The 17,783-nt window shown below is 40.5% G+C and overlaps 1 protein-coding gene across 5 annotated transcripts in view; it reads left to right on the forward strand.

Moving 5' to 3' along the window:
• LOC112054600 (protein purity of essence) overlaps window positions 1-17,783 on the forward strand; it is an 85,395-nt gene that overhangs the window by 13,844 nt on the left and 53,768 nt on the right. For 4 of the 5 annotated variants that reach the window (XM_052881401.1, XM_052881400.1, XM_052881402.1 and 1 more), the window contains exons 1-21: window positions 591-780; window positions 1,636-1,823; window positions 2,524-2,704; window positions 3,615-3,720; window positions 4,372-4,525; window positions 5,194-5,419; window positions 6,015-6,233; window positions 6,918-7,088; window positions 7,975-8,120; window positions 8,631-8,770; window positions 9,723-9,933; window positions 11,003-11,058; window positions 11,502-11,649; window positions 12,278-12,439; window positions 13,023-13,171; window positions 13,956-14,062; window positions 14,420-14,634; window positions 15,001-15,170; window positions 15,262-15,474; window positions 16,216-16,380; window positions 17,095-17,289. In XM_052881401.1, coding sequence (XP_052737361.1) covers window positions 733-780; window positions 1,636-1,823; window positions 2,524-2,704; window positions 3,615-3,720; window positions 4,372-4,525; window positions 5,194-5,419; window positions 6,015-6,233; window positions 6,918-7,088; window positions 7,975-8,120; window positions 8,631-8,770; window positions 9,723-9,933; window positions 11,003-11,058; window positions 11,502-11,649; window positions 12,278-12,439; window positions 13,023-13,171; window positions 13,956-14,062; window positions 14,420-14,634; window positions 15,001-15,170; window positions 15,262-15,474; window positions 16,216-16,380; window positions 17,095-17,289 — 3,370 coding nt within the window. In that variant the 5' untranslated portion in view covers window positions 591-732. Of the gene's footprint in view, window positions 1-564; window positions 781-1,635; window positions 1,824-2,523; window positions 2,705-3,614; window positions 3,721-4,371; window positions 4,526-5,193; window positions 5,420-6,014; window positions 6,234-6,917; window positions 7,089-7,974; window positions 8,121-8,630; window positions 8,771-9,722; window positions 9,934-11,002; window positions 11,059-11,501; window positions 11,650-12,277; window positions 12,440-13,022; window positions 13,172-13,955; window positions 14,063-14,419; window positions 14,635-15,000; window positions 15,171-15,261; window positions 15,475-16,215; window positions 16,381-17,094; window positions 17,290-17,783 lie in introns of those variants that run through there. The other variant, XM_052881404.1, reaches the window with a different exon arrangement.

The following is a 17,783-nucleotide window of genomic DNA, read 5'->3' on the forward strand; positions in this document are numbered from 1 at the left end:
TGAGTTTTACGTATGTAAAGCTAACTAACTAGGACTAAAACACATGAACAGGGTACGTATTACAAAATTTCAGCCTTCGCTACTGATACAAATTTCATGTCCACTGTATAATCTATGGTTTTTGAAGTGATAACTTCTTATGGGAGGGTTAACCGCTTCTTAACGTAACGCGTTACGGTTTACGGCGATAGTCTGTTTTCCCTTTCTTTCACGCATACGGCAGCTGCTTTAAGTTATCACTTCTGTAGAGATGCACATGTTTTTTAGCCAACATCACAAATCACGCGGGAACCCGGAGGAATCCCAAGATAAAAAGTAGCTCAATATAAAAAATATGTTGCTCAATAATCAAAATAAAAATATCTTCCAATGAAAGTCCCGTTGAAATCGTTTCAGCTCTTTTATAGATTAGCTCGGACAAATAGACGAATTTTTAAGAAAAGTTTTTGTTTTAGTATCATGTAAATAAATAACTATAAGCACTTAAGAAAATAGTTCATTTAAAAACAAGTAGATTTAAATTTTATATGTATTGATACATAATTTTTTTTCTTGATAAAACAGATCGAATGGAACTTGGTGATAGCACCAGGCTTGGCACAACCTTCCCCTGATACTAACAACGCAGGCGCGAAGACCACGACAGACAACGGACAGTTGAAGTCCCGCATCTACTGCGAAGTGCCGTACGTGGAGGAGGCCTACAGGCTGCTGACGCAAGACGAGACCTCCATGAGACCGAAGTTCTACGCGCTCACTAATGCTGAGATTAATAACCAGGTAATGATCCCGGAAAAGACTTGGTCGCTGACTATGGGCCTTATTAGAAGGCTCAAAGTCACTCAGCGGGCGATGGGGCGAGCTATGCTTGGGGTTTCTCTGCGTGATCGAATCAGGAATGAGGAGATCCGCAGACGAACCAAAGTCACTGACATAGCTCAGCGAGTCGCGAAACTGAAGTGGCAATGGGCAGGCCACATAGTTCGAAAAGCCGATGGACGTTGGGGTCCCAAAGTGCTGAAATGGTGACCCCGCACCGGAAAGCACAGTATTGGTCGGCCCCTTACTAGGTGGACCGAGGATATCAAGCGGGTTGTAGGAAGCCGCTGGATGCTGGCGGTTCGAGATCGTTGTGCTTGGAGGTCCATGCAAGAGGCCTATGTCCAGCAGTGGCAAGGTTCCCGGAAAATAAGTCGAACCAGAATGACTGTTGTCTCTGCAGGTAAATTAACAAACTAGTCGAAATTCTACTTCCTCTATCCTCCTTCTACTACAGAACATCGAATCGTCGTGATAAATGGCACCCCTTTGTTATCGACGTCTAGTCGACTGGCACAAAACGTTTTGCATCAACGTTAAAACTAGAACTGCTAATATGTGGAATGCCCATCCGGGGTCTGTGTTTCCTGACACATACAATTTGAGTTCCTTCAAGGCATAAGTGAATAGGCATCTTCTAGGCAAGCATGCTTTATCTTAGACCTCAATGTTGAATTTCATCAGGCATGATTGTAGTCAAGCGCACCGCACCACCACAAACTTTATCTCTTATAGATACAACCCTAGTACAAACTATAAAAATAAAAAATAACTTAATATGCGAGTAAATAAATAAGTATTAATGTTTGTTCGTAGGAAAACCCTAAACTTGATGGTCTAGCTTCGAACTTCGTGTTGGGTACCCCTCACAAGCTCAAGTACCCGCTGCTGGTGGACGCTCTACTGTCGCTGCTGAACTCCGCCTGCATCTGCGACAACCCGCAGTACACCGCGGCCACGCCCGCGCTCGCCGCCGCGCACTACTGCTTCCAGACCGCTTGGCGGTGAGTGCACAAACGTTTCATATGTTGAACCCTCATTTATTTTCTACTCTTTTGTGTCGTACTATAGTCCCATAGTCAACCAAGCCTGTTTAAAAATACTGTAAAAATAGTACATTATGATATAAGTGCGGAAAGTTGAAAAATACAGCCGAAACGATATTGCAAGCTCGAGCCATAGGCGGCAGCTATAGTAAGGAAGCAGAGGCTGTAATTATCAAAGCGCAAATATGTCATAAGACGTTTTATAACACATTTGCGAGGAAACACTTTCTGAAAATGAATTTACATCTTTGCCTGTTATCTATATGATGACATTATCATACGCTTGTCATTTTTGCACAGATAGCGAAGTGCATGCATTTTTCTAATAAAGTAAATTGATATTTTTGTGTTTCTGTTAAAGATAAATTGTTGCCGTTTATTGTTAAAATTATAAAAAATTAAATGTTTTTTTTAATTATATTTTATCTCACAAAGTAAATTTTAGCCATAATATGTTGAGCACTTTTATGCCATAAACACTTCGTAAAAAAAGTACCTTTCGTTTTTAAACGGATGATAAACGTTTTATATTAACAGCACATGTGCGTTTTACTTTACATTACAGCACATGTGCGTAATGAGATACATTGCAATATTGAAATAGGTGAAATAAGAGATACTTTACGAGCAAATGTGTTATAATTTTCCTTTTGCACAGGTTGGTTATAAGCATGCCCCCCGCCACTCCACACATGGACAAGCTACAAGCGGGCATAGCGGCCGAGCTACCGTCGCCTCTGCCGTTGCACGCGCTCATCTGGGCGCCGCGCGCTGACAACAAGAAGGTGTTCAACCCCTGGCTCAAGGACGCGCTCGTTAAACAGGGCATGTATACACAGGTGAGTGTTATTCATCATCATCATTATCATCATCATCATAAGATTTGTAAGTCTTTACAAGAGGGCTACTTCCCTCTTGTAAAGACTTACAAACACCACAGTCCTTAGCCGTCAGCATTCTGCGATTTCAAAAACCGCTCCAGAGGGTTGCTGAATACTGCGCTGTGTGGGGTTGCCAATAACGTGGCATCCCAATGTCCGTCGGCAAATCAGTCCTTGGCATTTACGAGTATAGTCATTTATTGAAACAATGGTATGTTCAAGTACTGTCAAATCAGCCCTTTCAATGGACAAGCTACAAGCGATTATAATAAGCTGCCGACTGTTCTGCCGGTTCACGAGCTCATCTAAAGGCCACGCAAGTAGGTTAAGGACTCAAGGACACACTTGTTAAATAGGGAATGTATACACAGTTTAGTGCGATTTCTAGGACTTCGTTTCTATGGCAACTCCGTTGTTAGTGATATTTTGAATTTGGTATCCTATAAATAAAGTTCAAATTCGAATGAGACGTGTTATAGGAGAAAAGTTCGTTTACGAGTGTAAAATAGCGGATTCGTACTGTATGTTCTTCTTATTCTCAGCCTGGCTTGTCAGTACTTGAACCACTTGTAGGTTAACTTTTAAACCCTATGTCGAAATATAGAGGACCCCTGGTAATCCGACAAATATTTTAAAGGGTTGTTGGACTATCCAAATCGCATTATTACACTAACAGTATTATGGATACTAAGTTAGTCCAATGCTCGTTTCACTAACCATTGCAATTGTGGAAGATGCTTCGAACTAACCAAAGAAATTGAATTATTTAAAGAATTGGAGTGCATAACCGATTTAACTGATTTCCAAAAAGGAGGAGGTTCTACGTTCGGCTGTATGTATGTTTTTTAAATATTTACATAATTTGCAGTATGCAGAAAACCTTCTAGCTGGAGTGAGTGCGTCGTGTGACAACATCAAGTACACGGCCTGGCTTGCTTCAGAGACTATCAAACATTTGAAGCAAAACATTAACGGTAAATAATAATTTGCAATACATAATAACTTACCTGCGATATTTGCAAACTCGGGTCATCATCATTTACAGCCCATATTCGGCCCACTGTTGAGCACGCGTCTCCTCTTAGAATGAGAGAGGTTAGGCTATAGTCTACCACGTCGGCCGCATGCGACATTGGCAGACTTCACAAAAAGAGAATAAAGAAAATTCTCAGGGATGCAGATTTCCCCACTACGTTATTCCTTCACTGTTTGAGACACGTGATATTTAATTTCTTAAAATGTGCTTATCTGAAAAGTTGGAAGGTGCATGCCCCAGTCCGGAATCCTCCAACCAACAATTTCTGCTACCAAGGTAGAGGAAATATCTAATAGGCTATCATGGCTCCGAAAATGAAAGTCTTAGTGGATTTCTTATAGGTATCGTTATACGTTAATCTTATAAAGAAGTAAAGTTTGTGGTATTGTAGGCGTAATCTCTTGATCTACTGAACCGTTTTTAAAAATTCTTTTACCACTTGAAAGTCACTTTATTTGTGAGTGACATAGGGAGTAATTGCGCGCAGCGCGAGGTCCACCAAGTGGGGGTCGACCAACACTTCCCTTTCCGGTGCGGAATCGCCATTCCAGTACCTTGGGACCCCAACGTATAAATTCTTTTGTTACAGAAAATGGTCTACCGTCACTGCTTGACGTAATATCGTGTGACTCGGCCTTAGTGAGGCTGAAAGTGTGCCTCGTAGACTCCTCGTCCGCGTCCGAGGCGCATCAGTTCATGCCAGATTTGTTGGAGCTGCTTTCAACTGTGCTGGATTGCTGCTGGTAAGTATGTTTTGTTCACGATAGGGATGATGACAAGGTTTCAATATATTGATTTTTATGAGACATTCGGGTAAATAAGGTCAATATTACTAATTAATACGTAATGTTGATGTAAAAAGTGGAATTATAAAATTTCAAAGTCAATTATTTTTTTTTAATGTAATTTGATTTTAAGTTGAAAATCCATATATTTTTAGCTTCCTTACATTCGATGTGAAATTATTTATTATTTGCAGACACACACAAGTATTAGATAGATATATTATGTAATTTTATTTTAACGCCCATACAAATCTAACGATCACTTAGATCTATGACGTCATTCATTTGTGCCATTTAGTATGGGGCGTATTTGAGCGATCCGCGACAGTGCCGCAAATATGACTCTTTAAATTCCTTTAGCTCCGAAAATAATGATGACAGATAGGGTATCAGTTACTTCTACAAAGTCGCTTTACTCCTAGTATACTCTTAATTTATATACAATTTAAAAAATCCTTATTCTTATTAACAATACCTTAGGCCTAAACATAAATTTAAACTGATGAGTACTTTTTGACAATTGCGTACTTAAATACGAATATAATTTGAATACAGAACCTTTTTTTGTCTATCATAAAAGGCAGAATTCTACAGTTCATCTTTACACTATTGTTTACTACTTCCAGCCTTAGCGCCGGTTTGGAGATGGGCATGCAGAATTTGACCAACGCGTCGGACATCGCGGTCGCCACTGTACAGCTGCAAGTGTGCGCCACCATGGGCCCATCGCTGGCCGTCGGCTCTGACGACGCTCCCCCCGTGTTGGGCACGTCGCTAAAGGCACATTTGCCGTCTAACATAGCCACCGTGATTACTATATTCTCGCCTGCCCCGCTCGCTTGTATTGACCAGGTAAATATCGATACGTAATCCGAGGGAAAACGAAATACTGGCAAATCGAAACAATATTTTGACAAGATAAGACTGGATATTTTTTAGGGCTCCATAGTCCACAAGGAACCCTTATAGTTTTGCCATGTCCTGTCTCTCTGTACCGTCCGTCCGTCTATCCGCAGTTTAGCGAAGAGCCTATTACTATTAGAAAGAGTTATTTAGCAAGAGTATGAACATTAAAAATATGAACAAAGTCGTAAGATAATTTGAAAAATGTTTTTTAGGGCACCTTCCCCTACATGTAAAGTAGGGATGAATTATTTTTCAATTATTTATCTAATAGTGTGAGGAATCGTTGAATAGCTCTTTAAAATATACTCAGAGGCACAATTACTCGCCCTCTTTAATATGACGCGAGTATATTAAAATGGAAGGATAAATAATAGTTGTGCCTGCCTCTGAGTATATATGAGGGGTCTTCCACCACAACTTTTTCGTTTTAGGTATTAGGTTTAAAATGTTTTAGGAGCTACTTTTTGTGTGTTTGTAGTCAACCAGTGTACAAAGAAACAGACGTACGCGATTTTTATTTAAAAATCTTATTTATTTACAGTCATTCTACGCGTCCCACATCATACCATCAGAGAGCGCAGTACTAAGCCTCATATCGTCTCACTGCGAGCTCATGAGCAGTATGCGTAAATACTCCATGGGGACATCGCTCATGATGCTCGCGTACTCTGCGGCGAAGCTTCTAGAAGTAGGTGCTAGCAAGCTGGCGGATAACCCGACTCTTACGCATAAGGCCTTGGATTTGGTCGTTCCGGCTTTGGTGAGTACATTCTTCTTCTTCGTCGTCGTTACACCCTTGACAGAGTGGTCGTGGTCGTCATTTGGGCGCGGTGGCAAGCCTCACTATCCGTCGCCATTCCTCCCGCAGTGAGGCTCTCCTAGAACATTCGTGGAGCGATCCATGGAGAGCAGTTTTTACTTATGTACTCACCTGGTCAGTCCAGCGCATAAACTGCGCTGGACTGACCAGGTGAGTACATCGCTTGATGTTATATTCGTAGACAGAAAAAGTAATAGACGCACTGACTATCATTATATCTCAAAGATCTGTCATTATAGAGCAACCAATCATTTTTGATAGTTTTATTAGATTATTACAATCATAGTGGAAATTCGGATAATTAGACGAATCAATCAGACGAATTACAATAAATATAATTTATTTAGATGTGATTGATTTTAATTTATTAAATGTTTAGCAACTGTTGTAGTCTCCCCCATCTCTGTAACCCCTACAAATGTAAATGATACTTCGGGACTAGATAGTATTTTCCTAACATATTTATAAATTTATTTATAGCCGATGGAACCCCAACGTCCATAGGCTCTTCGAACTATGTGGCCTGCCCATTGCCACTTCAGCTTTGCGACTCGCTGAGCTATTTCTGTGACTTTGGTTTGGTTTTTGATGACTTTGGTTAATGATGAATGTATTTTTATGCAGACGGATGGGCGTCTAGAGTTCCTCGTGGAGCCGATGAGCGACACGCTAGTCGCGCTGGTGCCGCATTCCAACAAAGCGGAGCAGCTTATACACGAGCACATACTGACGACTACGTACGCAGTGCTCGTTGACCATCTGCAGCCTTCCACGGAGAAAGTTTTAGGGGAGATGGTAAGTTTTTTTTTTGTTTTTTTTTTAGGAGGAGGATGAAAATCCACACCCCTTTCGGTTTCTACACGGCATCGTACCGGAACGCTAAATCGCTTGGCGGTACGTCTTTGCCGGTAGGGTGGTAACTAGCCACGGCCGAAGCCTCCCACCAGCCAGACCTGGACAAATTAAGAAAATCCTAATCTGCCCAGCCGGGGATCGAACCCAGGACCTCCGTTTTGTAAATCCACCGCGCATACCACTGCGCCACGGAGGCCGTCAAAACTTTTGTAACTAGCCGATACGATTGGTTTCCAGGGGCGTAGCTACCGCCGTTTCAGCCGTATCAATAATACGGGGCCTCCGGACTACAGGGGCCCTTTACGTGTGAATGTAAAAATTAGTAAAGTGTTATCCACAATCTCACTTAATTTTGTGCTTTCCGAAAACTGCCTATAGAGTTTCACTTCCAAAATTACAAAATTTGCACCCAAAATTTGAAAACATCCTACTTAGGTTAAGTCACTGTACTATTTATTTTAAGCATGCATTTTTGGTTATTTCTTGAGAAATTTTTAGCCTTCGTTTGGGCCCAAACTAATTTTGATACAGGGCCCCTCAAAGGCACGCTACACTACTGGTGTCTGGTGCTGAAATTAAAATTCGTTTATTTCTTGAAAGCTTGTCTATTTATTATTATCAGCCTATTTTAAGTTCCTACTTCAGGCCAAATCTATCTCCTTACAGGAGAGGGGACATAGAACTTCTCAGAATGGAGAAGATGTCCCAATCGTTAAAATACTTTAGATAACTTCCTTGCCCGGCATACATTGCAACATAACAAACAATCATTGTTTATGATGCCTTGAACCAATAGACAATACAAATTATATTTTAATCCTTATAGGTGAAGTACTGGGAGGAGATTCTCGATCGACCAGCGGGACGGGCGGCGTACGAGAATGTATTCGGCGACAAGACCAGCTTCTCTCTTGGCAAGATTTTACTGTCCGCTCCTAATGCAAGGAATTCTTACACGGAACGAGTTATCAAGTAAGAACTATAACTATAAAAGGGTACTAAATAAGTCTCCGAAATAAATCGAGATTAATAGTTAATAAAAGTTAAGTATTTCTTATAAAACTTAATTTAGAAATCATGTTTTTTTTAAATTTTCCAAGCGTCAAAAACGCTGTCCTCAATTTTGTGACGTCACAATGTATTGAACGTCAAATTAATTGTTAACTAATATATTTGTCAAACGCTCCGTTTGTAAGGGATTTGTTATAGTGACGTCATGTAACAGTTGAAATACAGACCATCATGGCTTACAGGGTTTTTGGCTCGTATTGTCAAAACATATTTAAAAACTAAATTTTTTATGTAATCTCGTCTCGAAAAAAATATGAAAAAAAATATTTTCAATATAGTAGAACGATAATGAACTATTTAAGACCATTAAAAAAGTGTCAAATAGCCTATTCTTTAATGCTAATCGTGTTTTTGGAATTTTACTATTTTGAGATTGCCATTTTTGATATTGAATATTGATTTTTTTTGTAGATTATTTATCAAGATATTCTCCGGATGTGACGAATCGGACCAGACCAACCCACTTTGTGTGTCCGTGTGTACGTTCCTCGGTGTCGCAGAACAACAGAAACTGCTAAATCTGCTCGCCCACGTTTGTTTGGTTACACCAGGTAAAGTAACAACATAAGTATTTACATCGTCAGATGTTCCCAACTTACCTAACAAAAAAGGACTAAGTCGGGACCCACCTGTTGACATATTTGTTGTTATGTTGTAGGTGGCATATATTGGTAACGCTCAGATTACCCAGTTTAGAGAAAAAAATTCGCTGATGAACCAATTTTTTTCTATATTATAAATAGTGTAACTTTCCAACAGTGAAAGAATTTTTCAAATCGGTTCAGTAGTTTGAGAGCCTATTCGATGCAAACAAACCAACATACAAATAAACGAACAAAAAACAAACAAATCTTTGTTCTTTGTAATATTAGTATAGATTAACATAATAATTATGCTTAATAAAAATTTTGCACTTATTAAGATATACATGCCTGTGATTTCATGTGGCAGTTTATTATTAAAGACGTATGCAATTACTTTTATACAAATGTTTTGTAAGCTAGTGTGATAAGCAACAATTATGTTGTTATCTCTTAACTAGCGGACGCTCGCGACTTCGACCGCCCTAAGACCTCCTTAATCCAGCCCTTACAGTAGTATCGCTGTAAAAATGGAGTAACTTCTCCCGTTTTCCCAACATTTCCCTTCACTGCTCTGCTCCTATTGATCGTAGCGTGATGAAAAGTATACTATAACCTGCCCAGGGGTATGAGGAATAACTGTACCAAGTTAAAATCCGTCGAGTAGTTTTTGTTTCTATAACGAACAGACAGACACACAAAAATTTTACTGATTTTATTCTTGGCGTCAGTATCGATCACTAATCATCCCCTGATAGTTATTTTAGAAGTATATTTCATGTACAGAATTGACCTCACTATAGATTTATTATAAGTATAGATAAGTATAGATATCATTACAGTCACACCTTCTTTCGAAGAAATCAATTATAAATTAATAAAAACACAAATAATGTAAACTTACACAATCGTTATACTCTAGCAAAATCAATAAACGGTAACGTGGGCTCGGCTAGCGGAACGCCGACGGAGGCCGAGCTGCCGACGCCGACGTCGTCCGCGCCCGACGCCGGCGGCGCGCCGGCGCACGCCGTGCGGTACGCCATGCGGTCCATCTTCCGCAACAACAACGAGCCCGCCAGGAACGACAACGCGAACCGCAGCGAACAGGACCTACCCGTATTTGATGCGCCGTGAGTATTTCAATACACTATGCTAGCAAACGCTCGGGACTTAATCTGAATTTAGACCTCCTTAATCTGGCGCTGACGTCTACTAACTATAAACTATCTCCCTGCCAAGTTTGATCTTTGTACAGCCAAGTGGGTTTCTAGATTTTGTGATGCGTGACCTTTCGCGTTTATATACTCAGAGGCACAATTATCTGCCCTTAAAGTGAACGGATAACTGTGTCTCTGAGTCTCTGAGTATATATTAAGATTTTGATCACACTAATATTTTAAGGCGAAAGTTTGTGTGTAAATGTGTATGTTTGTTAAGCTTTTCCGCCGTAGCTTATGAACCGATTCGGCTGAACCTGAATACATAGGCTACTTTTATCTCAGGAATAGTCCCTGTGGTATGTGAAGTGTATATTTGTGAATACCAGAATTTACCAGAGTCGCAGGCGCCCTCTATACTGCTCGGCCTATACACATACAGTCTTTCTTGATGAGTACTGTTTACCAACAAAGAAATTAAAAATGAAGGTAGAAAATGCATATCATTTCATATCTTATTTATTTGAAATTATGTATTGTTTGTTTATAAAATGTAATTTAAAATATATTAACCATATCTAATGGTTCTAAGCTTATTAATCAAATTTATTTTCATTAATTTAAGAACAAGCTACATAAAATTATTATTAGTTGTGAAATGACTAGTGATTTATACCCTCATTTTTAATTTGTTTGTTGGTAAACAGTACTCATCAAGAAAGGCTGTAGTATAGTTTATAATATGTACAAAAACAAACTTATTGGAAAAACCAAATTTTTTGATTGATTGTGAATTAGTTAAGAACCTCCGCCGAGAAAGGCATCTATTGGCATAGTCTGCAGACCGAAAAAAATGCGAGCCAAGATCAAGATCTGATTTATTACACATTTATTTGTTCCACCAACGAATCTTCTTCTTTTCTATTCACTAATGAAGAAAATTCTATTCTAAATGTATGTATTTTAGTTATGATCCAAACTATAACTATTCAAGCGATCTTAATTAAATTTCGGTTTAACTTATGCGGTCTTTTTCCCAAAGGGCACCGGCTCCGAGAGTTCAGTCAGATACTGTGCAGCCATCAGGAAACTCTAAAGGTAATATTAATTTTAATATTGACAATCGAAGTTTCAGAATAAGTGACGTGAAGGACCGACTAACATGAGTTTACTGGCCTACATATGATATAACACTTCGCAAGGGCTTGCCAAAATTATTACTAACTAAGAAAGACATAATTTAGACTTACTAGACTTACTATGTAATGTACTTATGTATTACAATGAACTGATAACTTGTTAGGAGGAGTATGACAATCCCGACCCCTTTCGGTTTTTACATGACATCGTACGCTAAATCGCTTGGCGGTACGTCTTTGTATATACCTACTATAGCTTTCGTTGTGATTGGAAGATTACAATGTTTGCATACAATGTAAAGTGTTGCTCTATTATATAGATTTGTAACCATTTAACATTCGGTGGGTCACTGAATTGTTCCGTTAAGTTATGCTGTAAAATTAATTAATATTCCATTTTAGCGGAAACTAGTAGCTGGCCGGAAGCTAGCAGCAAGGAGAGCAGCGCTGCGCCGCCGCCAGTCGACAATATCAACATTACATCTGTAGACAACAGCAATGACAATGCGACCCTGCTCACTTTGCTTTGCAAGCATATTGTGTTACATGGGTGAGTAATATTTAGATTTTTTTCTGTGGACTCCTTGATTGAATTCGTCTTGACTTGAACTCTACCTAAATCTATGTAATGCGTTCACTTAAATCTAAGTAATGTTTTCATTAGAGTGCCCAAGCAACCGGTGTTCAGGGCTTGAGAGTGACAAACATGCTCAAATTAGGCGCTATCACCAACAATCAGTGATGCAAAACAGTCCACCGAAAGCTTCAAATGGTGTCGGTCAAAGCTTTTGCTCTTAGACCATTGATTGAAAGGACTATTGTAATAATAACGAATCACTGGACGTCACACATTTATTTTCAACTTTCATCAGATTATTGTCACGTGGAAAAGTAATATCTACAAAATTGCACAGAGAACTGACCGATCGACGACTGTGTTACACCAACCACTCGCGAAGTTAATAAAGTTAGTATAGACACTAAGTTGGTTTCGCTTCGTTCAAGCTCACCTAGCTCAACTTGGTTGTCGGTAGAATAGTTTTTTGCGAACGAGTCAAAGGATTCGAATACAAAGTTCAAATACAAAGCGTATTGCTACACTACTCGGCTCACTTCAGGACTTGGTCGAAGCGAGGAATGTGTTTGAGGGTTGATGTCTATTAATTTAACATTTGCAGAGGAGAGAAAGTGTGCGAGCGCATGGTGGGCGCACTGATCAGCGTCAGCGGGGACACGTGCACGCCGCTGCTGCTGCGCGAGCTGTGTCGCTTGGCCGACGCGCACTCGGGCTCGGACCACCGCCATCTCTTCCCCGCCGCCATAGCATGGCTGTCCACGTGGTATGTATACTAATAGTCAGTGATTTCTTCCCCATCTATCAGAATATAATTGACCCACCGTGGTGAAACGTCCGTCGGCTGGTACCACAAAGATGGAAAAATAACTTACTCAAATGTAAAAAAATATTTCACGACATATGTCCACATAATAACCTCAAAATCTAAATATATAAAACTCAAAGGACTGTCATAGTGATCTATCAACGCACAGCCCAAACCACTGGACGGATCGGGCTGAAATTTGGCATGCAGGTAGATGTTATGACGTTGGCTAAGAAAGGATTTTGATCATTTCTACCCCTAAGGAGATAAAATAGGGGGTAGAAGTTTGTATGAAACTTTGTAAATTTTTCGGGGATTTGGCTAAAATATGCAATGAAAATAAATTTTACTCTGGATTAACACATAGGCTAATTTTCATCCCGGAAAAATTCATGGTTCCCGCAAGATTTGTGAAAAACTTACGGACGAAGTAGCAGTCGCCCGCTAGTCCCTATATAAAACTCTTCAGCATCATTTAGCAGCGTAATATTTTCCGAAATCCGGCCATAAGCTGATATTAACAATTTTTCATTTCCAACAGTGTGGAGAACTTGAGCAGTGCAGATGTTTTGGAGAAGTTGGAAGAAGGACAATTGGACAGCAACCTCACGTCGCAGATTGAGTCGGCGTGCGTCCTGCTCTCCTACTTGACCGACGCGTTGCACGCTATCGGCACCGCACAACCACATAGTAAGTATACTATGACTAAAACTACTGTTTCAACTGCTGTTTGCTGTGTTCCGGACCAAAAGGGTATGGTTGCCGGCGTAATTACGAGTGCATTAGTGGTCTGAGATCTGAAGAAACTCTTTGGGTAGGTATTTGATTCTCACAGAAATGTCAGATAGCCTCAAGGATTTTTTTGAAGTAAAACTACTTTACACACGTTTTACTTGGGGAGTATGCTGGTGAATGCGTTACGAAAAGTGAAATCAATGAGGCTTTTAAGATATCTGCTGCCATCTACAGTCATAGTGAAACAGTGTTTGTTATTTTAAACAACCAGAAGATGGCGCTTTTTTTTTAATTCTTGAAAGAAGTTTTACTTCAGTGTGGTCTAAACACTCAACTCACTCGCTTTTGCAAATAAAAAGTACTTTACTCTGCAGTCAGATCTCCAGTTGGGTTACGGTAGGGTATGTTAGAAATACAGGATGAATGTTCGCTAGCTCTCGGAATATCACAGGAGGTAGATATCACACAGTGCAGATGTTATATTATGTTGTAAAACTCAGGGTGGCACTTTCTAGTTTGTTGATTCGAGTATTGCCTGCGAAATGTTGCTATGCTTTTGTTTGTTATTTTAATTTTATTAGGCTATGGTTCTACTTGCCATATGATTACCTTCAGTTTGGTCAGTCAGTTATAAGTTTTTAAAATGTGGTTATTAATTTTAATTGATTATCACGAATCAAAGATAATAAAAGACCATATAATGGTCTTTTGATGATTGTCAATGCTACTTTTGTTCCAGCTTGGCGATCAGTCAGCCCGACTTGGGAGGCACCATCCGATCTCGGTTTTGATTTTGACTACACTGATGAGCAGCAAGATGATGATGATACCAGCGCTGATGACTCTGTAAGTATTTGTCACTTGCTATTGTATCTAACATTGGTATTTCTATTAATTTACTTTGTAATTTTATTTCTAGCTGACGCCCGCGACTTCATCCGCCTTTAGACCAATAATCTGGCCATCTCGCAAAATTAGTTATAACAGATGTCTATTAACTACTTTCCTGCCCAATTTCAACTTTGTAACGTCAAGCGGTTTTCAAGATATTTTCGCTTTTATATAAATTGAAGATGGATTTCTTCATATTGACACCAATAAAATAACTTTGAGTTTAACATATCACACATTACTTACAAATTATTCTGTTGATAGAAGTGACTATGGATTCTGATGGTCTTTTATAACCTAAAATGTTTGTAGGACGAGGACGCCATGCTGCAGTACCGGCTGTGCACTTTCACTGTGACGCAGCGCGAGTTCATGAACCAGCACTGGTACCACTGCCACACGTGCAAGATGGTGGACGGCGTCGGCGTGTGCACGGTGTGCGCGCGCGTCTGCCACCGCGGACACGACGTGTCGTACGCCAAGTTCGGCAACTTCTTCTGCGACTGCGGCGCCAAGCCCGACTCGAGGTAACTCCAATACTGTTGCATACCGTCATTTGTATTACACTTTTTGTGCCCTCTTACAATACCATCGTTAGATCGACAAGTGAACTTTGGAATGGTCGCTGTGGAAGTTGCGGAACTGCCACGACTGCCATTATGCGCTTCTAGCGCTAGTTTGTCTCAGGTCATTGAGTGTTTTTAGGAATAATCTTGTTTGTTACGGCATTTCCAACCCTCAAAGCTTTAGTTTGAGGTTAAAGAATTTAGTGTACTCATACTGTAATAAAAGATAAAAATAGAATGTGCCGTATATGACGAAAAAAAGCGAATAAATTATTGTAGAATACTTTGCACTTTTTAAATAGTTTTTTTTTTATTTGCTTTGTACAGTTGTCAAGCTCTAGTGAAACGCTCCGCTACGCTGGGCGGTGCTCGGGGAGGTGCCGGCGGGTCCGAGGAGACGCCCCCCGCGCCCTCCCTCCGCCGTCGCCCGTCGAGCCCGACCCCGCCTGCTTTGCTTGCACCTCCGCGCCGCCCTGTGTTGGCTCACAACATTCAAGGTGGGTTTTAAAACTGCATTGCATTGCATCGCGAAATTATAATCTTGTGATTTAAGTCCAGTCCTTTAACTGTTGTATTATGTTTTAACAGGATGCCGCTCGTTCCTTCTCTCGTACAACAACTGGGGGCCTTGTCTCGAACGAGTTCGTCGTCTGCTGGCGGCTCTGGCGGGACCGGTGCGCGCGGCGTGCGAGCGCGGTGCGGCTGTCGGCGCGCACGGACGGGCTCAGCGCGCGCTCGCTCAGCTGCACCTGGGGGAAAAGCGCTTCACGCACATCGACTCGCTCATGGTGCCCACTCTCGGTGAGTACTGTGGCAATGTGCGTATGCTGCCGGCGCTAGCGAGCACGTGATGGACGTAACTAAGTATATTCTTAAGAATTCTTTGATTTAAAAATAAACGAATATAGAACTAAAACTTTTATGCGCACGCTTGACTTGGGGAGTGAGCTGGTAAATGCGTTATGAAAAGTTATTACGCGAGGGTTTTAAGATGTGTGCTGCCATCTACAGGCATAGCGAAACAGCGTTTGTTATTTTAAACTACCAGTAGATGGCGTTCTTAGAGAACTTTGAAACAATACCTTTTTGAACACTTCAAGAACCTGTTATGCCTGACGCTTATAGGTGGCGCTTTATTTTTTTATTTTCGAAAGAAGTTTTACTTCATATTAATTGATTATGAAACACGGCTAAAACTCACGTGATATTAGGTCGGAGTATGCCCGACTAGTATAAAGTATAAAGTTTTACTTCAGTCGTGTGGTCTAAAAGCACATTCGTTTTTGACGTGACAACGTCTTATAATTCGATGGAGCCGCTGCACACTTGACAAAAAATAACGTCATGCGTTGTTCCCTCGCTCTAGGGTTGCCAACTTTTTTTACAAGAAATATTTTGTTCTATGAAGATAATTAAACAGTTAAACGAACATTTTCTTTTGAAAAATGCAACCATTCCATCTGTATTTTCTTATAACGTTGTCACGTTTAACTATCGTCAGTAAACCGACTTTACAGACAACCGTCTTTTTTATTCCTACAGGATCTCAGGAGGGCGCGTTCGAGAACGTGCGCATGTCTTACACGGGCGAGAACGGGCAGACAATCCGCCAGCTGATGTCCGCGCACAAGCTGCGCCGCGTCGCCATGTGCTGCCTCGCCTCGCCGCAGGGCCGCCGCCAGCACCTCGCCGTGTCACACGAGAAAGGTAACTTGAGCTTCTAAGGGTCATAGCACACATATCAACTCGATACCAATTTTACGGCTCACAGACCGCAGGTTGATGGATAACGTCAAACACTAGTTCAACCAGTTTGAATCCATACGTAAAATATCATCATCATCATCATCATTGTCAGCCGATGGACGTCCACTGCTGGACATAGGCCTCTTGCATGGACTTCCAAACAAAACGGTCTCGAGCCGCCAGCATCCAGCGGCTCCCTGCAACCCGCTTGATGTCTTCGGTCCACCTAGTGGGGGGTCGACCAACACTGCGCTTTCCGGTGCGGGGTCGCCATTCCAGCACCTTGGGACCCCAACGTCCATCGGCTCTTCGAACTATGTGGCCTGCCCACTGCCACTTCAGCTTCGCGACTCGCTGAGCTATGTCAGTGACTTTAGTTTGTCTGCGGATCTCCTCATTTCTACATTTCACGTAAAATATAGCAAACTGTTAATGTCCCAGTTAACAAAACAGAAGAGGGTTAATATAGCACTTGATGAAGAGGAAAAATAATATTGAAAAATCAGAAGAAAAGATACATAAGATAGTTGAGAACATACAAATCTACCAATCATAATACTCGCAATTCAAAATGGAGGGTGTTTTACCTACCAAGTATACAAAAAGAAATTTATAATAATCGGTAGAGCCTTTTGGATTGTAAGTCACAATTTTGAAAATCATTTTTATTTTCAGGAAAAATCACAGTACTCCAACTATCTACGTTACTCAAGCAAGCTGATTCATCGAAACACAAGTTGACTCTCACCCGACTGTCCTCTGCACCAATCTCCTTTACTGTTCTGAGTCTCAGCGGGAATCCATGGAATGAAGATCTGTTAGCTGTGTGTGGTTTGAAGGAGTGCCATGTGCTTACTTTCAACAGCGGTGGTGAGTATCATGAAATAGTATCATTGGAGAAAGCCCTACAACAAGCTCTAGCCATTTAGTCTGAAGGCGTATAATAATCTGCCGTGCTTATTATTCTGTGACTTGTTGAACCACAGTCAATTATAAAAGTCCTTAACACTAATTTGAATTTATTTTACTGAGATTTATCACTTATTGTTCTTCCTTAATTATTCAATAGATATAAATAAAATTTAAATGCCTGTCTGTGATTTGACAATTGAAATGGTACTTTAAATGGTAGTGGCCAACGTGGTTTACGCGAGATTTATGAAAAACTGAATTTCACTTTAAGTAAATTTGACTTTATAAAATGACATAGCCCTTTAAAAACAAAAGGGTTGAAAATTGTGTACTTATACCCATATCTTATAAATGTTGTACCCAACTCACACTCTTCTTGTATATGTATAATATATATCTTCGACTGGTAACGAAGTTGTGTATTTCGAATAGCAAAACAAAATTTGTTGAAT

This window comes from Bicyclus anynana, chromosome 4 (genome assembly GCF_947172395.1).
Source record: "Bicyclus anynana chromosome 4, ilBicAnyn1.1, whole genome shotgun sequence".
In the NCBI taxonomy this organism is placed as follows: domain Eukaryota; kingdom Metazoa; phylum Arthropoda; class Insecta; order Lepidoptera; family Nymphalidae; genus Bicyclus; species Bicyclus anynana.